This window comes from Eulemur rufifrons, chromosome 7 (assembly GCF_041146395.1).
Source record: "Eulemur rufifrons isolate Redbay chromosome 7, OSU_ERuf_1, whole genome shotgun sequence".
Lineage (NCBI taxonomy): Eukaryota > Metazoa > Chordata > Mammalia > Primates > Lemuridae > Eulemur > Eulemur rufifrons.
This window is the reverse complement of record NC_090989.1, coordinates 160582407-160604315: the sequence shown is the minus strand read 5'-3', so window position 1 is coordinate 160604315 and position 21909 is coordinate 160582407. Positions and strand designations below refer to the sequence as shown.

The 21909-nt window shown below is 33.9% G+C and overlaps 1 protein-coding gene across 6 annotated transcripts in view; it reads left to right on the top strand.

Annotated features, from left to right (window-relative positions):
- TASOR (transcription activation suppressor) overlaps positions 1-21909 on the top strand; it is a 48732-nt gene that overhangs the window by 6456 nt on the left and 20367 nt on the right. For all 6 annotated transcript variants that reach the window (XM_069475903.1, XM_069475902.1, XM_069475900.1 and 3 more), the window contains exons 2-11: positions 2409-2554; positions 3949-4041; positions 4648-4720; positions 5489-5580; positions 6077-6238; positions 8123-8247; positions 11317-11348; positions 12081-12186; positions 12958-13061; positions 13142-13245. In XM_069475903.1, coding sequence (XP_069332004.1) covers positions 2409-2554; positions 3949-4041; positions 4648-4720; positions 5489-5580; positions 6077-6238; positions 8123-8247; positions 11317-11348; positions 12081-12186; positions 12958-13061; positions 13142-13245 — 1037 coding nt within the window. The remainder of the gene's footprint in view (positions 1-2408; positions 2555-3948; positions 4042-4647; positions 4721-5488; positions 5581-6076; positions 6239-8122; positions 8248-11316; positions 11349-12080; positions 12187-12957; positions 13062-13141; positions 13246-21909) is intronic.

The following is a 21909-nucleotide window of genomic DNA, read 5'->3' as shown; positions in this document are numbered from 1 at the left end:
CTAAAACACAAATATTTATTGTTTGACCTAAAATCTCCCAACCTTTATTTTTATTCACAAGAACTTTTTTCCTATTGGCTGTTTTCTTGAGTGCATTTGACATGACTCTAGGACATTGCTTTGGAGTGAAATGGAGATGTTAAGTATTTTTTCGAGAATAATTTGAATAATTTTTATGCAGATTTGTGTGATTTGACTAATTTGTTACTTGTGATTAGATGGTAGAAATAGTGTTGGGGCAGCTTAACTAAGGAAAATAATTTCTGGGCACGGTACTCATGCATGTAATCGTAGCACTTTGGAAGGCCAAGGCAGGAGGATCACTCTACCCAGGAATCTGAGACTTCAGTGAGCTATGATCGTGCCCCTACACTCCAGCTTGGGCGACAGAGTGAAACCTTTTAAATATAAAAAAAAAAAAAAACAAAAACTTTAGGCTTGTAAAATTTTATGAATATTTGAAGGCATGTGATACTTTTTGGGGGTACATTTGTTTAGAAACAAAAAAATAATGTGTAAAAATCCAACTTTAAAAATCATACTTGGCCCACTGGGATGTGAAAGCCTGTAAAGACTGCCACATTCTGCTTTCCTTGCCAGATTTTTCAGTTTAATTGGGGACAGTCATCACAAAGATAAAATGTTTTTATACTACTACGTTCTCTAAAAGATCTGAATCGAGACAATGTAGTTCCTTTCCCCTCATAGCTTTCATTTTGTTTTGTGTGTTACTGAATGTTGGATTTGTGGATGGGTCTTAATTTAAAATGAGTCATAGTTTGGTAGTTTTAGAATGTATTTATTTGTATTAATATTTTAAAAATATTGGACAAAGTTTCTCATTTTCTTAACTTAGTCATTGAACCTACTTGGGGCCAGCACTCACAGTTCCAGCTGCTGGGATATGAGAAAGAGGAGTAATGAACAAGGCAGATATAGCTCCTGCTCTCATGGAGCTTACAATCAATAGTTCATTGAGCATATTCATCTGCTACAAATTTGATTATAGGATACCTTTGTGTTTAGTAGTCTTCTACTTGAGTACTTTATTTTTTTTTTTTGAGCTCACTCCTACTCAGTATCTTTTTTATTGCATTACTATAACTATGTTGATTTTTTTTAGTTTGCAATCCCAAAGTAGTGGTAAACATTTGTTTTATATACATTCTGTCATTGAAAACTACATTTTTACAGATACTTCTATAATATATACATGGTTGGATAAATGAATGGATGTATCATTTGGTATTTCCTTTAAAGTCTAATAATCATGTATAAAAATGCAGTAAAAACCAGCTTATTTGTAAGTTAGCTGCCATCTATTTAAGAGTATGTACAAGTAGAACACTTACGTTTTCAGGAATGGCTTGAGTATTTTAACTGTAACATTTGTTGACTCTTACTAAATAGTATCTTGAAGGAAATTAAGGTAGTAGAGTATAACTATGACTAGTTCTATCTACGATGAAAAATAAGTGGTTTTTTATTTTGGAAAAATTCATATGTATAGACTGAAATTTATTAGTAAATTTAAATATTTTATGCATAAAGCAGAATTTGAGGTTATGAGACCAGGTAATTCCAAAGAAGAAATTGGATATTTGACTTAAATGTTTAAAAAGTCAAATGGGATGTAGAGTTGTTGGGAATGTGAGCTTCTTCCTCCATGTGTTGTCTCATGTGTGGCATGTGGCATATAGGATAGCTGGAGTTCTCCATTGATAGGTGAGGGAATAGAACTACTTTTTGGTGACATAATTTATTGATCCAACATCTTCCACAAAGCCAGTAAATGCTAGGTATGGTGTTTGTGTCCAGGTTTGACTCCAAAGCCCTTCATCTTTCCATGTTATTAAGTTGTCATAGTAAGTTTTCTACTTTTTATTGATTATATAAGAAGACATTTGGGTACAGCATATTCTATTACTTCCAACTTTAGTACTAAAAACATAATCTTTTTTTTTTAAATAGATACTGAGGTGTCATAAATGTTTTTATACTTTCGTTTATAATGTAAGCATTTAGTTTGTGGAAATGCACAGTCCTAGACATACTTCTTTGTTTAACATAGGAGTTAAGACAAGTTGAGTATAAGCCCAAATTCTTAGGAGAGTGTTTAAGCAATTTACGTTGCCTAATGTAGCATCCCTAATGTTTACAGAATTGCAGCTTCCTTGTCTGCCTGTGTAATTCCAGATCCTCATTGCTGAAGGAACTGGTAAATATAGACAGCTGGTTTTAATTTTTTGTCAGAGAATTAATAAGTATCTATTTTTCATGTCACAAAATAAGATATCCTTGATGCCTTTTTTCACTTTATTTAAAGTTAGGTTAACAAACCCACAAAAATATAAGAAGCTACATTTAAGATAGAATAACCTTGAAATTAAAAATGTTTTTTATTTTAGCACTTTTCCAGCCATTAACTCCAGGCTCTCGAGAATTTGAAGATGTTTTAAATATTCTCCATTCATCTTACCTTGAACCAACCTCAGTATCAAATTTTAACTACAAACGTGCTTGCTTGATACATAATGAGCTTTTGGAAAAGGAGGTATGTTTTCAATTGTTCTTACTGTAAGACTATTTTAAGAACCAGTTAACTTCCTGGGGGGAAAATCCTTTTCTTTAGAAATACTAAAGTTTTTAGGGAAACCAAATTACGAAGGGGGAAAAAAAGTTTTAAATGACATATTTTTTTCCCAGAACATTGTTACTATAGCACTATGTTTATCTGCTATGTTAAATTCTTAAAGTGCAATTATGGAAAACTTTTTTTCTGCAAATGAGAAACACAGGGATAGCCTATTGTAAATAGTTTAATTGTAAATTCATAATGCCTTTTGCTCTTTGAGTACTGTACATGTTCATTTAATTAAATGCTGAAATTGGAAGATAATTAGGATCAAATGTGTATTTCTTTAGGATATGCTTAATTTTTTCAACAATTATTGCCTGATGGCTAGATTATGTTAATATAATCAGTAGAAATTCTTATTTAAAAAGTGTGAATAAAGGGGAACATTGAGAATGTTAGACAGTGAACTTAAGTTTCATGTACAAACTAGAATATTCTTTGAATTTTCATTTAGGAAAAGGTAGTACAAATGAGATGTTTAGAAATATTTGATGTGTATTGCTTTCTGTTGGACATGAAATACTATTAATTTCATATTTTTTACAAGTTGATTAGCTGAGTGCTACCAGAATTTTTTAACTTTGAAAGGATTCCTAAGGGCATTAATGTTACTGGCTCCCAGGAAAAATTAAAAGCTTGATAGTTTGATGTGGTTTCATGGTATGATAGGGATTATTTGTTAATTTTATATGAAAATTTAGTCTGCAGATTCATTAATTATAATATCGAAGAGCAGTAATGGCCTGAATACTGACTATAAAATGTTAGGTATTTCATATTTTGAATGTATATCTATTTGTATCTAAATGTGAAAGCTAGCAGTTTAGAGTACTTACAGTTCAGAGTACCCACGTTACTCGTTTATCCTTTAAATATGTATGGAGCATATCTTACATGCTTGGCATTGAGAAAATACAGTTAAAAAGAAATGAAACATTTTTCTTTTTCCTAATTGCATTTATAGTCTAGAAGCTGGTCATTCAACAGATTTTTTAAACCACCTACTAGATGCAGTATACCATATTAAGTAAAATGGGAGATGCAAAGATAACTAAAACATGAACTTATAATCTTTGGGAGAGTTGAAGTGTGGTAAAATTTTAATAGAAATTTTTGTTGTGTTCATCAATTTTAACACTAACTGCTTGTATGCCTATATTGTATGGTCAAAGAGCCATTTAAAATGAGGGAAAAATGGAAGTACAAAGTACAAGGAGAGAAGAGATTTTCTACTTTGGTAGCTTTGGATTTCTTGGAAAACATAATCACATGCTAAGCTAAGGAATTGTTATAGATTTAATTTTATTTAGTTTACAGAAAAGCGAAGAGAACTGAAGTTTGATGGTCGTTTAGATAAAGAACTTTCAGAATCCTATGCATTTCTGATGGTTGATCGATATCAGGTGAGTTAACCTGTGTTATAAAAAACAATTTGAGGATATTTCCATTGTAAGTTCCTAATTTTATAGTTCAGTAGTATAGTTGATAATTGTAAACATTTGTTGATAATAAATGGAAGAAATGATTCAGTGGGGCAAAGCATTTTATTGTTTTGTAATTTTTTTTAAATGCACTCATTTTTTTCTCTGACCAATCCTATTTTCTTCAGTTAGAACATGCTTGATAATTAATACTTTTCCTTTTATATTATTGATTACATGTATTTGGAACTATTTTTCCCCCTTTTAATTGAAGATATTTAGGTGGAGTTATATTCTCTTTAAATATTCTGCTGGTTCTAATTCTCCCCAAAAGGGAATGGTTCTACATGTAAGTGGCAGGAATTCAGAGTATCAGTCATGCCTAGCATAAAGAAAAATGCATTCTGGATATGATTATTTTGAGAATATGTTGGTTTCATTTATTTAGTTATAAACTGGAATATATATGAAATTTCTATAATGTGGAATATATTATAGTTTAGAAGCTTTTATTTAAAACAAGTTTGCAAATTGTCTTTCCATGTTTTTGATGTTATTGCAAGATGAAACAATGTTTTGTTTATTTAGGTTCAAAGCTTATGTGAAAAAGGATTACACGTAGGCCAATCCAAAATAACAATTCTTGGCAGTCCTTCCATGGGTAATCTTTTTTCTTTTACATTTATGTTTACCTACTATTAAGTTGCCATTTAAAAACATATTATCTCATGTAATTTTGCTGTATCTTTATAATTAAATTCATGTATGCTTCCCAGAAAAGGAGACTAGTCTCAGGTTCTTAAATATAAAACCAGTTTTATCTTTTGTTTCTGATTTTGCATACTTCAAGTTGATCAAAGATCATCTTTTTATAAAGTATCTTATTCTAGTCCTAGTGATTTTGAGAAATGTAATTAGTTTCATGTTTTTTCTGATTTTATTTTTGCTTTGGTTAAAAATTAGCTGTCCTGGCCAGGCGCAGTGGCTCACACCTGTAATCCTAGCACTCTGGGAGGCTGAGGCGGGAGGATCACTTGAGCCTCAGGAGTTCGAGACCAGCCTGAGCAAGAGCAAGACCCCATCTCTACTAAAAATAGAAAAAAAATTAGCCAGTCAACTAAAAGTAGAAACAAAAAATTAGCCGGGCGTGGTGGCTCGCGCCTGTAGTCCCAGCTACTCGGGAGGCTGAGGCAAGAGGATCCACTTGAGCCCAGGAGTTTGAGGTTGCTGTGAGCTAGGCTGATGCCATGGCACTCACTCTAGCCCGGGCAACAAAGCAAGACTCTGTCTCAAAGAAAAAAAAAAAATCAGCTATCTTTACTGTCCTTATATTTCTTTAAAAAGGTTTCTTTTATCTGTAGGTTGAATATTTCGATTTTTTTGTATTCATGTCCTACTTACTAAAATTCTTTAATTTTTCTTTATTTAGGTGTCTATCTTTCTAAGTATGCTGATTTATTACAAGCTAATCCTTTGGAAGCAGGAGCAATGGGTGATGTTGTTATTTTTAAAATAATGAAGGTAATTTAAACTTTTATATTTCACATATCAAAGACAACATTTGATTTAGATTTTAATTTTAGGTGATACCAAGTCTTTAGTGTGATTAAATTAAAAGTCTGCTTGCTGATGTTTGGTATATAAAGACACTTTTGAGAGTGGTTTATTTCCCAAGTTTGATTTAAGCTAACTGTATTTTTAAGAGTTTGTTTTCTTTTCCAAAGAATGGAGAGGGTAATATGTTGGTAATATAATTTATGTTAGTGAAGAGTATTGTGAGTAGAATTTCTATTTACTTGTTATTAAACAAATTCAAATGACTTTTTTTAATAGTTAACTTTTTCTTACTGCTTCAGTGTTGGTAAAAAGTGTTGGGTGCTAACTTTATTACCAGATATTAAAGGGAAAAAATGGTTGGTATAGGCAATCTATATTCAAAAAAGTATTGTATAATATTAATGTCATATAGTCAATATTTAGGTTTAGGTAGACACTTAAAGGGTTTTCTTTATTTTAGGGTAAAATAAAGAGTGTATACGACCCCATGGGTGTAAAAACTTTGGAATCCATGTCAAATAAAAGTGCTTTGGACCCCACACCAAAGCATGAATGTCATGTGTCGAAAAATGTTAATAGAATTACATCACTTTTGGCGTACAGAGCCTATGAACTTACTCAGGTAGGTGCCTGGATCCATTTTAATGTTACGACCTCATATCTATTTGTTACCAAATCCTTTAAAATATCCCGCTTTCAATTCCCTCTGCCACCACACCAGTCTAGACTCTGGTTTCTATTTACCACTGCCAGACTCCACGTCTAACACTGTTTGTTCAGTGTTTCCAAGATAGCTCAGAAACATACAGTAGCTCCTCAAGCCCGCAGAGTAATAGTCAGACTCCTTAGTCTAGCTCTTCCTGCCTGTAGACTGTGACTTCCAGCCTAATTTTTATATGATCATTGCCCTCAACACACCTCATTTTATTTAGAAACCTTGGCTTTTCCTGGCCTAGAAAGACCTCCTTCCTATCTAATAAAATACTACTCATCTTTCAAGGTAAAGTTGAAGCTCCTTGAAATATCTTAATTCATTAACATTTTGTACTGTTGATTTGATATTTTCTATTTTTATTAACATTTTTTAAGATGCAAACTTTGAATTTTTTAAGCTTTATTCAGGTATAATTGATATATAGTAAATTACACATATTTATAAGCATAATTGAATTTTAGTGTTTTTTAATGAAATTTAAATATAAAGTAATGTTACTCTTTTTAACATATAAAAATGCATATATCCAAATGGATTATATGTGAAAAGTAATAATGTTAATCTCCCTGGAAATGTTCTTTCTTTAATTTTTATTTTATTTATGTCAAATAAAATTGATTCTTGCTCCTTTCTTCTTGAAGAGTCAGTGGGGAAGGCCTGTTGGGGGTTTTTAGCAAAAGTTGTATTCACCAGAGTCGTCTGGAACTGACTGATTTGCTCACTTTCTGGACAGTAGTAGTATTAGTAGATGTGAGGTCCATTGGTTTATCTAGAAAGACTTGTAAACTGGCTTTGTTTGAAAAAAATTCCTAGACATTTTTAGAGCAACAGCAACATTATTGAAATCAGTGGTTTCCCAGGGGAATGGACTTTGAAGGGTAATCTGCTTTGTTTAGAAACTCAGGCACTGTTTTTATTTTTTTGAGTTAGAGTCTCGCTCTGTCACCTAGGCCAGAGCATAGTGGTGTCATCATTGCTCACTGCAACGTCAAACTCCTGGGCTTCACCAGTCCTCCTGCCTCAGCCTCTCAAATAACTGGGACAGCAGGTGCATGCTACCATTGCCTGGCTAACTCTTATATTTTTTATAGAGACTGGGTCTTGCTGTTGTTGCCCAGGCTGGTCTCAAACTCCTGGCCTCAAGCAATCCTGCCTCAGCCTTCCAAAGTGTTGGGATTTCAGGTGTGAGCCACTGTGCTCTCACTCTTTTTAAATGAAAATCACTAGTCTGCAAGTCACAAAACCCTAGCCTAATGAATGTGGTGAAGAGTTAAAGGGGTAAAGGCTGATGAGTAATAGGAAGAGGATCAGCTACCTTTGTCACCTATGTTTGTATTCTTTTCTTTTGCTGCTTTGTTTGCAGTTGGAGCTGGATGTGTTTTTCATTTGAAATAATAAGCATGATGGTAGTTAGGTTTGGGTGAGATTGTGTTCTTACTATTTTACTTTTTGTATTAGTTGGCTATCCTGGGCTGACCTGGGAACTTAGGCTCCATTTGTAATATTTTTATTAGGAAATCTGTTGGATGTTGCCAGTGGTCAGCTCTTCAGAAGTAAACTTTTAGAATACCTAGTAGAACACTGGGATCCTGCTACACATAGAAGCAGAATGTTTTATGTCACAAAATGAATAGAAATTAGTTAAATTGACAAGTAGAGTTTAAAGATGTTTTTTGTCAGAGGTGCAAATGATTTTATATTTCTCAAAAATCAGGCAGTTAAATATAAGGTTCTACTCTGTACTTCTCTTGCCTTCTTAAAGAAGTTAATTTTGCATTTTCTTATTTTTAGTATTATTTTTATGAGTATGGCTTTGATGAGCTAAGGCGAAGACCAAGACACGTTTGTCCATATGCAGTTGTGTCTTTTATTTACAAAGATGATATACAAACTCTGAAGTTTGTGACTTCCTCAAGGTAAGACTTAAGAGTTTTAGACATCAACCAGAGTGATAGTATATTCCAGATCCTATGCTGCTGAGTTAGGATGAACACTTTGTTTCCTTCCCATTTTTTTAAACTTCCCTTGAAATCAATTGGATACTTAAAATGTTTATGACGACTTTTGAAAGGTCAATGTGAAAAATAGTTTACTATGTGGAAATATAAACTTAAATTTACTTAAACCTCATGTGGTTAACCTCTTTTTCCTGGTATTGAAGGTTTATGTAGTTGACTAAATGGCAGTTTTTGAAAGTGAAATTTTGTGTATTATTAGGACATTAAATATGAAATGTCCAATTTCGAATCAAAAATTCAGTTTATTATATCTCAAGCAGTATAATTAATCAAAGTATGCACCTAAACTATCAACACTGTTTTGCCATCTTACTGGTAGTTTGCTTATGCCAGCAGCGAAGAAGCCTGGAGAGCGAGTGGCAGTGAAATCACGGAAGACATTTTCCACAGCTTGTTGAAAATTGAATGTTTTTCCTTGCAAAAAGTGGTCCGAAGCCTGGAAGAAGTGGTAGTCAGTTGGTGCAAGGTCTGTTGAATACAGTGAATGACAGAGAGTTTCCAAGTCCAGCTTCTATAGTTTGAGCAGTGTTGTTTTTTGCAATATATGGTCTTGCGAGAGGATTGGTCTGTCTCTATTGACCAATCTCAGCTGCTTAATCACAAGCATCCTCATCATTTCATCCAGTTGGTTGCAGTAGACATCCGCTGTAATCGATTTACCAGGTTTCAGAAACTATAGTGGATAATACCAGTGCTGGACCACCAAACAGACACCATTAGCTCGTTTTGATGAATATTTGGTTTTGGACTGTGTTTCAGCATTTCATCTTTATCCAACCATTGTGTGAAACACTTGTGATTGTCAAAAAGAATCCATTTATTCATCACATGTAATAACATGGTGTAGAAATTATTCACCTTTATGTTGTGACAGCAAAGAAAGGCAAGCTTTCAGATGATTTCTCTTCTGATGCTCGATGCTCGTTTAATTCATGCGGCACCCATCAATCCAGCATCTTTACCTTCCCATTTGTTTCAAATGGTCCAATATTATTGGAATAGTAATTTCAAACCTTGCTGCTAATTCATACGTAGGTTGAAATGAATTCGCTTCCACTACAGCTTGGAGCTCATCACTATCCACTTTGGTCTCGGGTCACCCACATGGCTTGTTTTCAAGATTAAAATCACCAGAGTGGAACTTCTCAAACCATCGATGTACTGTGTGTTCATTAGCCACATCCTTCCCAAACACTTAGTTATTTCAAGCTGTCTGCCCTGCATTGGTTCCACAACAGAACTCATTCGAAAATAACACGGATTTTTGACTTCTCCGTGGTTTCACAAAAATGGCTCTGAAAAAACAATTTGAAAGATAATCATAAGCCAAAATGTGCATTTGAAAGAATGAGGATGTGCCTTCACAAAAAAAAAAAAAAACAAGAATTGTCAAAGTGAAACGTCAGATATACCAACTGTCAAACTTAGTACTTAAGGAAATTGGACATTCCATACTTAGTAACCTAATAACTCTCCTGGAAATGGAGAGCTTCTATAAAGGATGCCTCTGCCCCACCTCAGACCATTTAAATTAGATATTTAGTGGGCATCCTAGGCATTGGTAGTTTTTTAAAGCTTCCAGATGATTCTCATTTTTAGTGATTTTTTTTTTAGCTAGTGTTGAGTACCCTGATGATTTCTTATAAGTGCCAATATAAAATGACCAAATACAAAGCAATCCCTTGTGATTCCAGAAAATGTCTTAGCCAAATGGAGTAAATAAATTTACGGGGATGTATGTGAAATGGTCAAATGTCTGCTGATACTTACTTTGAGTACCTATACATATTTAAAGTCATGTATGATATCTATTATTTTAGAAATACTGCTATTAAAAAAAGCCACATATCATGAAACATTTATATACATTTTTAAGGTTGACCTATCAGTTTCCCAGATCAAATTGTCTTCTCTTCTGTTTATGTTATTTGAGATATCACACTTTGTTTGTCTTTTTTCTTTTATATTTTGCATGAAAGGAGAGATGATGCACTTTTTTGATGTCAGTGAATAAGCACTGGAAACCATCTACAGCCATAAATACCAATTCACATAATACCAAGACAAACTTTTTTCATATTTTTCTGGCTCTAAATTTATGATCCCCATGATATATATACATTTACTATCATGTTTTTCATAAGTGATCTTTAAAAGACATCTAGCACTTGTAATTATGATGTCATATCCCCAGAAATAATGACTGTTAATTTTCTTTGCCTCCTCTTTGGTTCCATCTGTTGACCTCCATATCATTTCAGATGAGGATTATTGAACATCCATCCTTGTACCTTGAATACACCATGATTGCTGTGCGTCATGGCCTCTACATTTGCTTTTCCATTTCTTTCCTCAATTATCAGTATAATTCAATCCTATACTTCCGTAAGGTGCCCTTATCATCGAGGCTCCCCTGATTTTTCTTTTTAACTTCTGTCTCTCTCCATAGCACTTAAAACCAGGATTGCCTCTTAAACTATATACTTTTTGATTATTCTGTCTTCTTCATTAGAAGGCTATAAATTCTGTGAAGGCAGGGACTTTGTTCTGTTTATCCCTGTAATCCTGTTACCTAGAATTGTACCTGATAATAGGAGCTTAGTCAATGTTTATTGAATGATAAATGAATATATTTAAATATATATTGAGGTGTCTTCTAGTCTTATCACCAAAGTAAAGTAATTGATAGAGACTTTAATGGACACTATTTCCTCTTGATTGATATTTTTGGAAGAAACAGCTCCCTTCAATTTGGGCAAAGTAAGTACTTCGGTTTTCTCTAAGTGGACTTGGATTTATTAGATTTTGTAATGAGTAATTCATTTGTTCTTCCTATGTTTAGGAAGGATTTAATTCTCTTGTGTAGCATGCCATTAAAAATAGCACTTATCAGGGTCTTAAATGTTAATTTCCATGTTATAACCAATTAGTAATGTTTTTCTTTTTCTTTTAAAAATTTATTTGTAGATCTAACAGCTTTAATGCAGATAGAAATGTAGGTAAGATTCTTATATTTCTTTTGTTTTATACATTGAAAGAGTAAGTACATATAGTAAAGGATTAATGTGTTTTATTTTTATAATGAATGAAAATCTGCAAAATATGAAAAAGAGAATGAGGCTGTGTTATAATGTAGCATTAACATTTGATTTCTGAGCATTAAGGTCTCCTTTGAGAAGCTGCTAAGACCAAAGGGTTTTAGCACTTTAATTGGAAAAGGTATTAATAAAACATAAAACAAGTTTCATAACACAGCCTTTTAAAAATATTAAATTCATCAGAGGTGTAGTATTTAGAAGAGAATTAGAGAAGATTAAACGTAATATTGACATTAATTATCTTTAAGTTTCTCCATAATGAGAAGATGATGAATAGAAGATATGAGACATTGTGGGCGTTCATATAGTCAACTAGATCTAATATAGTCTGGGGGGGGTGGGCAGTGGGAAATAATAGGGCAATAATTATATTGTCTTTGTTCCTCAGCTTTCTGATATTGACATTTAGACAGATAAATTTGTTACTCTTAGAAGCTAGAACGATTTTGTAGGGGAAAAGATACCTGAAACTAAAATCTTAGTATTTCATCTTCTATAAATAGAAATGTCAGTTTTGTTTGTTTTCTACTTAAACCTTATTGCTAGATATTTTCCCTCTCATTTCCAGTAAATGTATATTTACTTCTGTGGGCTGCCGAGAGACTGAGCTGTGTCATTATTCTTTTTATTTAGATAAATATAACTATACCTTGTGGAAAGGACAGCTTTTAAATAAAGGAAAGCTGCTGTGTTACATTTCTCTGAGGTCAGCCACTCGTGCTTTTTTGCCTATCCAGCTGTAAGTATGTTAAAAGAGCAATTCGTGATTGCTAATTGTATCAGTTTCTTTAGCTTTTTATCCCTTACTTCTTTTTCATATTTAAATTCTATGTTAGTCCATAAGAACTTAAATATAAATATTGGTTTGTTTTCAAAAGGTTGATTTGATAACTTTAGAATTGGCGTTCTGAATTAATTGGCAGCGTGAACCCTGTACTTCTCTGTCTTAATTTGAGGATAGGCTAGTCATATACGTTTATGGTATAAAATTTTTTCTTAGTAATTTTAAATATGAAAAATAATTTTTCAAAGTTTTGTCCTAATTAGATATATTTTTCATTTAGCAATTTGAATATGATAAACTTAAAAATTACCAGTTCTTTGTTGGAAAGAGCTTTGATGTGGTAAGTTTACATATACGGGCTGTTTTCAGTCTTATGCAACATATGTTGGGATAGAAAGGTCTAAAATGACCCTTTGCTACCAACACAGTAAATGTAGGCCTTTGTAAATGTTTGAAGTTGAACAGTTTATTCTTGAATTGTCTTTAATAAAATTACAGCCTTTTAACTTCTGGGTTAAGGATGGAAGGTTGGTAATATTGTCAGGCTATTTATACATCTGGACTTCCCATATCAAATCCTCTTTAGAATAAGGTGAGATATTAATAAATATGCCCTTCTGTTTGCCATCAAGTATGTTTTTTTTGTTTTTGTTTTTTTTTAATGCATAACACTGCTAGAGTTAAAAATAGAGGTAAGGCAAACATAATTTTTCAATTTTCTTTCAGTCCTGAGAAATTAGATGTTGAAATAGTCATGAGTATTGATCATCTGAAACAGAAAATCCCTCCAGCACTGTTTTATAAGGAAACATACTTAGGTCCAAATGAAGGTAAAGTAATTTAATTTTACTAAAATATATAAGAAGCAGATTTCATTTAGATATTTACTATGTATTTTTTCTTTTGTCAGTTTTGAAGAATGGAATGTATTGCAGCCTTTATGAAGTTGTAGAAAAGGCAAGAATTGGAAATAACATGGAGAGTTTACAGCAAAAACTAGAGAAAGAAAAACTTGTGAGTGAAAGGTTTTAAAGTGTTCCTCATTCTTCCTTATAAATGTGCATATTAATATGTCATATTCATATTTCAGTTCATTTTATTTTTGCCTCTGAATGTACCACAAGGTCTCTGTCTTTGTGCTACCTTTTAGTTTAACAGTGTTTACTATGGCCTCTGGTACTTTTTTTTTTTTTTGATATCAGACCTTAGACAGACCAGTCTTCCCCATAAGTATCTTCATTGCACTTTCTGATTATGAATGTGATAGTCACCAAATATTTTTTTGAGTATCATTTTCTTACGCAGGGTATATAGTTTAGTAAAGAATGAAAAAAGACTCTTGTTTTCCTGTATTATACAGACTGATGAATAGAGCTATTCAGATAGATTTGGTTTGTTCCAGTAAAGACAGTGGCATATTTGAAGATCCAAAAAGAACAAGGAACTTGATGAGGTTGAAGAGATAAAAGAACACTAGAGTAGTTGTGGGCCAGTAGTAGAGATCTATGTCTTGCAGTTTCATTCAGGCAGTGTTCAGATGTTTGAGAGTTTGGACTTGATCCTAAGAGCAGTAGGTTTTGAAGGATTTTAATGGAAGTGGGTTGGGGCTTTGAATGTGTATACAACGTAAGGTCTATATTTTGAAAGTTTACCATGGTTACTCAATAGAGAATACATTGAAGGGAGGAGATAACATAGGAAATTATTACATTAGAGGATGTTCGTGGATTGGATAAGCAAGGTAAGAATAACGATGTAAGAAGAGACTGATTTAAGGGATATTGACAAGGTGGTATCCAATTGAATAGATAATGAGTATATCTAGTTTGGATAGAGGGATTGGGTTAGAGATCAGATTGCGATGGGTTGAGGAATGAATGGAAAATGAATATGTAATATCAATATGTATGGTTTAGCTGAAGGAGGGGAGGTGGTTGCAGAAGCTGTTTCTAGGGTTACTTTTCTTTTAACGTGAGATAGATGAGATCATGTTTAAATGTTAGTGGGAATTCCAGTAGAGAGGGAGAGAACTTTTTGGCACCAGTGTACCATTTAATACAAGCTTTTCAACAGTTGACTTTTTACTTCTCACTTTGTTGAGCATCAATTTCCAGGTAGTCAAATGGAGATTTAATCAGTGATTTTCAGAACTTGTGATTTCGTTTTAATGGGTACATAGAATTTCATTGTTTGTGTGTATATGTGCTTAATCAGTCTCTTATTTATAAATTGGACAGTTAGATTGTGTACAAAACCTATAGGCAGAGTTATAAAACATGTAAGAATTTTTGACCTATAGGCTAGAATCCTTTGGGCAAGGTGTCTTAGAACTCTCTCACTATATATGAACATAATTTTTTGTTGATATTTACATTTCTTGTGTTCTTCTGAAAGCCTGACTATAATACAAGTATTCCTTATGATCAAAATATATTTACTTTCTTAGTTCAGAAAGTGAAAGTTTAGGTAGTAGGTTTGGATAGGAAGAGATCCTGAGTTATTCAAACTGTTTGATTCTTCTTGGGTTTCAAAGAGTAAATAAGTATTTAGAGTTTGGCCAGTAAGGGGTTTATCAGAAAATTACAGTATCTGTTCAGTTCCTAATAGTGAGAGACAGAATAGGAAAGATAGTGGCATTTTGTTCTTACCTGACCAAGTATTATATTATGTTCATGGGGGACTGGGTCTTCCTATAATCAAGAAGTAAAGTAAAATCCTAGATCTTAAAGGGCATTGGCATCCACAAGGATATACTACCTAAATCTCATGTACCTAATTATTTTGTGTGGCTACCTCTTTTCCAGCAAACCTCCCTGGGGATTATCCTAAACTATAGCTACTTTCTTCCTCGTTCTCATGATAGTGGGAGGTGCACTGGGGAATGAATGTTGGATTTTTAAGAATTTTATCCGGGGCTGGGCGCAGTGGCTAACGCCTGTAATCCTAGCACTCTGGGAGGCTGAGGCGGGAGGATCACTCGAGGTCAGGAGTTCAAGACCAGCCTGAGCAAGAGCGAGACCCCGTCTCTACTAAAAATAGAAAGAAATTATCTGGACAGCTAAAATTATATATATAGAAAAAAATTAGCCAAGCATGGTGGTGCATGCCTGTAGTCCCAGCTACTCGGGAGGCTGAGGCAGGAGGACCGCTTGAGCCCAGGAGTTTGAGGTTGCTGTGAGCTAGGCTGACGCCACTGCACTCTAGCCCGGGCAATAGAATGAGACTCTGTCTCAAAAAAAAAAAAAAAAAAAAAAAAAAAGAATTTTATCCGGAATATGCACACAAGGTATTCTGGATCAGAGACAGATTTTGTGCATACTTCACAGTAAGTAATAAATGTATTGGCCCTAATTTGCCCTAATCCTTACTCCCTAGAGCAGTGTAACAAGAGACAGGTTACTTGTTCTATGAGTAGCTGCATACTCCATAGGTAAAGGATACAGACAAATGGTTTGTCTTTGCTTATACAGGGGAAGGAGGCCACTATTTACCTTCCCTCCTGAAAGTGTCTCCTTGAAATGTAATGAATATTAATTCCAACCCTTTCATATATAAATAAAATCTCTCTAGGAGCCAGTTAGCCCTCTTGGACCAAGAAACATCTCCAAATTCCTGAGAACTCATTCCACTTTGAAATATAAATACCTAGGGAGATAGCTTTCCAGTCATCTGGGCATCTCAGGACTTAACCTAAGAACCTGTCTATGCTTTTACCTCGTGGCCTTCTTGCTCTACCCACTTGATGCTCTAAGGGAAGTTTTATTATCCTTCTGGATCAGAGCAATTAACTAGATAAATGTCTACAGATCTAATTTTTAAGGTATGTATGTGAAGAGTGAAATATTTGTGGGGGAAATGAAAGCAAACATTCTCTTTATATCATACACATTTCTGCATATTAGGAGGCTCAGGCTTTTTGCAGGAGCACTTGAGAAATCCAGGGAAGTTTTATTTTCCTACAAGGGAGATCATTAACTAAGTAAAATTATATTGAGCTCTCTTTTGGCTTGTGGGAGGTTAATTCTTAAAGCTGACTTTAATATAAAAAAGCAGGAGAGAGAGACTTATTAAGTCTAAATATTGTCTCTACTGTGAACATTCTTCTACATATCTCCTGATGTACATGTACAAGACTTTCTCTAAGTATGTCTCTAGAAGTAGAATTATTGAATCAATATATGCATGTGACTGGCTTTACAAGAATTAATGCGCTGTTGTTTTAAGCAGTTGTACCAATTTATACCCCCCAATAGCAATGAGTTCCCATTTATTCACATATTCACAAGTATTTGGTATAGTCAGACTTAGGCAAAAATTGGCCAAATCTGGTAAGTATAATTTTTAGTTTGTATTTTCCTGAAATGTAAATTAAAAGTAAATTTATTTCTTGTAATGTTAGTGCCTATTCATGTCTTTCGCCTATTTTTCCTTTGAACCTTGTGTTTTCTTACTATTAATAATTTGAGGGGTTTTATATATGTTCTGAATATTAATAGTTGTGTGTGTTACACACCTTTTTTATAATTTGTTGCTTGCCTTCTTACTTTATTCGTTGTTTCTTGAAGAATAGGTCTTCCTAACTTTAATGTAATCGTTGAATTTATCTGCTTGAATGGCAAATACTGTTTGTGTCTTCTTTAAGAAATCTTTCCTTACCCCTAGGTCATGTAGATAATGGCCTATAATTTCTTCTGAACATGTTAATGATTTTGCCTTTGACACTCAAGTCTTTTTTATATGTAGTAAGTCCTTAAATAACATTGTTTCATTCAAGGTCATTATAACATTGATGAGGGAAAAAATCAATTCCCAGCCGAGGCTACTCTCCATGTGGTGGTGTTTGTATGCTTTCACGTATGTTAAAATTGCGTTTCATTATACATCATTTTGCTTAAGCTGCAGTTTCTAAGAACCTATAGACAATGTTAAGTGAGGACTTATATATAGTTTTGTTTTTTGTTTTTGTGTGGTGTAATGTAGGGATATTTATTATAAGGAATTGGCTCACACAGTTATGGAGGCTGAGGTCCTAAGATATGCAGCCAACAAGCTGGAGACCCAGGAGAGCCAATGGTATAGTTTTTGTCTGAAGGCAGGAGGCTCATGTTTCAGTTCAAGTGTGAAGACAGGCAGGAGAAATCCCCTCTTTTTAGGAGTAGAGTCTACCGTTTGTTCTAGTCAGGCCTTCAACTGATTGAATGAAATCTATGCGCATTAGGGAGGATGGTCTGCTTTACTCAGTCTGTGGATTTAAATGTTAAATTCATCTAAAAATACCCCCACAGAAACACCCAGAATAATGTTTGACCAAATATCTGGGCACCCCTTGGCCAAGTCAAGTTGGCATATAAAATTAAGCATCACAAATGATATTTATCCCATAAGCTTAATAAAGTGAGTTGTATTTATAGTTTTTTCAGTATTAAACTACCCCTGCATTGCTGTAGAACACCCCTGCCCCCTTAAGCAAATTGCTGGATTGGGCCTGTGAATGTTTTATTTAGGAATTTTGTATCTGTGATGATGAGTGAGATCGGCCTGCAATTTTGCTTTCTCATGTCATCTCTGTCTAGTATTTGTATGAAGGTTATACTAGCTTCTCAGTATGAAGTAGGTAGTGTTTCTTCTTTTTGCAAGAGATGGATGTGTAAATGATTATAATAACCTATTCTTTGCATGTTGAGTAGCATGTAATTGCAAAACTGTTTTCTTTCGTAGATGGAGGATTTTAAAGTATTGATTCCATTTTTTAAAAAAACATTTCAGGTTTTCTGTTTTTTCTTGGGTCACTTTCTATATGTTTTGTTTATTTGTTTTTTAGTAATTTGTCTATTCTAAGCTTTTAGATTTGTTGGGATAGAATTATTCATATAGTCTCTTTTTAGTATCTGCTGTCAGTATTTTTACATATTATTTTCATTATGCTTTACCTTATTAGTTACTTTCACCAGAGGTTTGCCTATTTTATTAGTCTTAAGAACCAAATTTTATTTTTGGCCCTTTCTATTGTATTTTTGTTTTACTGTTTTATTTCCGCTGTTAGTTTTAACTTCTACTTTTTTGAGGCATATTTTGTTACTTCTAACTTAAGTCAGAAAAATGTTCAATGAATGCTCACTTCCAAGTACTATTTTAGTACTTAGTACAGTTCCAAGTACTGTTTTAGCACTGCACTACCTTGTGCAGTGGCGTCATCATAACTCACTGCAACCTCAAACTTCTGGGCTCAAGCAATCCTCTTGCCTCAGCCACCTGAGTAGGTGGGACTACAGGTGTGTGTACCATGCCCAGCTGATTTCTTCTATTTTTAGTAGGGGGGGGGGCTCACTCTTGCTCAGGCTGGTCTTGAACACCTGGCCTCAAGTGTTCCTCCTGCCTTGGCCTCCCAGAGTGCTAGGATTACAGTCATGAGCCACCACACCTGGCCCATTTTAGCCATTTTAAAGTAATTTTAAAGTATAAAATTCAGTGGTTTTTCTTAGTAGATTCACATTGTTGTGCAACCATCACCACTATCTGATTCCAAAACATTTGTATTACCCCAGAAAGAAACTTCATTCATACCCATTAAGCATTCATTCTGCATTTCTTCCTCCTCCCAGTCCCTGACGACCACTAATCAACTTCTGCTCTATGGATTTGTCTATTCTGGATAGTTTATATAAATGGAATCATGCAATATGTGGCCTTTTGTTCCTGGCTTTCTTTTCACTGAGCATGATACTTTGAAGGTTCATCCATGTTGTAGCATGTGTCAGAACTTCATTCGTTTTTATGGCTCAGTATTATTTTATTGTTTCGATAACACCACATTTTGTTCATTTATCAGTTTCCACTTTTTGGCCATTATAAATAATGCTGCTGAATGTTTGTTTACAAGTTTTTATGCAAACGTGTTTTCACGTCTGCCAATTATTTCTTTAAACATTTCTCTTTTTTTTTTATGTATACCAATCTTTATTTTAAGTAACACGTACTATCCAGCTGGCTGGCATTTAAAATGAGAGAAATGTAATTGCACATAAATTATATTAAATGATTTAGCTTTAGGTAATGTTAAAATTTGGTAAAGTTTGTATTATAATTTAAATTGTATATGTGTGTGTGTATAGTAACAATTATGGAAATAACAAAGTAGGAAGACCATTGGCAAAATATATGACATACATGTAACAATATATGTATTGTCTATTTTTATACTCTTACAAGATTGGGGTAGTATTTTTATGACAAAAAAGAGAAAGTTAAGAAATTAAGCATTCACTTTAAGACATTATAAAGGAGTAAAATATGGTATAAAATAATTATTAGTTAAAAGGACTAAATGTGAATGGAAAAAAGTGAAAGTAATCTAATAACTAACCCTTTAACAAGATTTCAATATAGACCAACCTCTGGAAAATATAACCAAATGGAAAATAAAATTTAGAAATCATATATGTTACTGGATTTGAAATATTTTAAAAATTACAGTAGAATATTCTATAAGTAATTTTAAATCTTGATTAAATTGGTATTTGAAGGAAAAATTACAAGATGTAAACAAAGAATTAAGTGATAACTGAGGAAGAAATTGAAAATTATTAAAAAATTTTACTCCCACCTACATCCTAAACATTATAGGATTTCATTACTTTTTTCCCAATTTTTTTTTTTTTTTAGAAAAGCAAAATAAGTATGGTTCTGTTTATTTAAACATTTCATAAGTATTTCATATGTTGCATTTGACAATTCTGGTTTGAAGCCTTTGGGTGTTTGACTCTGTTTTTTCTGCTGAGTCTCACTTAACATTATCTTATTTCCTTCCGAGCTTAGTGATTTAAGATTGTGAGCTCATTGTATGCTTTTTTATACATTTTTTGGTACCATATTTCCTGTAATGTTATCTGAAAAGTCAATAGAATAAAGTAACAAAAATCCATAGATTGGATTAATATTATTTTCTGAAGGGGAACAAAACAGATACAATAGAGGCAGCAGGAGCACAGAGTTTCCAGGTCCTCTTTTTTTTTTTTTTTTTCCCCCCTGAAGAAGGTGTTTCTTTGGGCTGAACCCGCACACATAACTGTCAGACTCTACTTCAGTGATATTTCTGGGTATAGCTTCCCTGTACTCCATGGGTTTCTGGAAACATTAAGGCTCCTTTAAAGTACAAGAGTCTTTAGGCTACTAAGTAGTGGGATTTATAAAACGTGGTATTTGGAGTGGGTGACAGGTTAAGGGATCTAATTGGTTTTCCTCACTGAACACAAAACATGAAAATCTTATTTGTACTTCCCAACTTTTTGTTTTAACAAGCAGGAGTTGGGCAAAATGTTAAAAGGGATATTAGATATATAAAATATTTTGGATAAAAAGTATTTGTGTCTGAAACAAAAATTTTGCAGCTATATTGTCCACTTGTGTACACTACAAGAGACATACTGTGGCTATAAGTGGTAGAAACAAAAATTTTGCAGATAGATTGTCCACTTGCATAGACTACAAAGAGACATGCCATGGTTATAAGTGGTAGCCATAAGGCCCACTTAAGTGTCTTGCAGGGCCAATACTATGTGTCACTTGTCAGTATGGTGCAACCCAACCTGCAGATCCAACCTTGGCCCAGGGATTTCCAGGAGACAGGGCCACCTCAGCACAGATGTAACTTATAGAAACCTTAAAACAAACCTACCTTTACAAGAATAGCTTAAACTCATATTAGGAAAGAAGCACCTGGTAACTGACCCAGATGGAGACCCCTCCTGGTCAGTTGGTCATCTGACCTCCTGATTGTACCTTGCCCATGCCACCAGCCTGCTTCTGCTATCTGTCTTGTAAGAGCACTGTCAGAGTAAACTGCTTGAGCATCAGGTGATATCAAAGACTCATTTTTGGCACAGATTAAACTGAAAGGGAGAAGTTGCCCCTGGGGGCTGGTCAACTAGGACCACCTGAAACCCCCGAACATATCACCATTTTACTTCTGAGTGTTCCAACAATGTTTTTATTAAATGTGAATTAGTAGCACAGTTACTTTTTACCCTTTAAACTATTAGTTTTTACACAGACTTCGCTTATTGGAATTGTTTTAGGAATTTAGGTAGGACAGGTTTTCTTTCAGAGTTCAGTTATCATTTTGTGTTCAGTTGCTGTGCTCAGTTTCTCGATTACTCAAAAACATTATGAACTATTGCAGTAGCCCCTGAAATAAAGTTTGTTGCGTTATATTGTTTTTTTTTCCAACTCCTGCACAGTGCTGTCAAGTCTTTGTTGTTGGTGTTGTTGTTTTAAGGAAACAGTCTAGCTCAAAAGGGTACAGGACATTCTGACTAACCTGGAATTCTTGTCTTTTTATAGTCTGCCCTATGATCTTTCTTTCTAGACTTGTCCTATACGTTTATCCTAGTCTGTCCTCACCCCTTTGCCAGTCATAAGTACTGTGATGCTTGCAAACTATCATATCATAACCTGCCTTTGTTCATGATGTTGCCTCTACTGAAATGTCCTTCCCACAATCTTAGGCTCTTGTCTGTATACCCATCCTTCAAAATCCACCTTCGATACACTTTCAATAAACCTTTCCTGACCATCTTTAACTACCATAAACAAACTATCTTTTATGCGTTCCTGTTGCTTTGTAAATCTCTTAGGGGACTTTTCTGTCTTATGTAATTATTGGAATTTCTTGTGTTACTC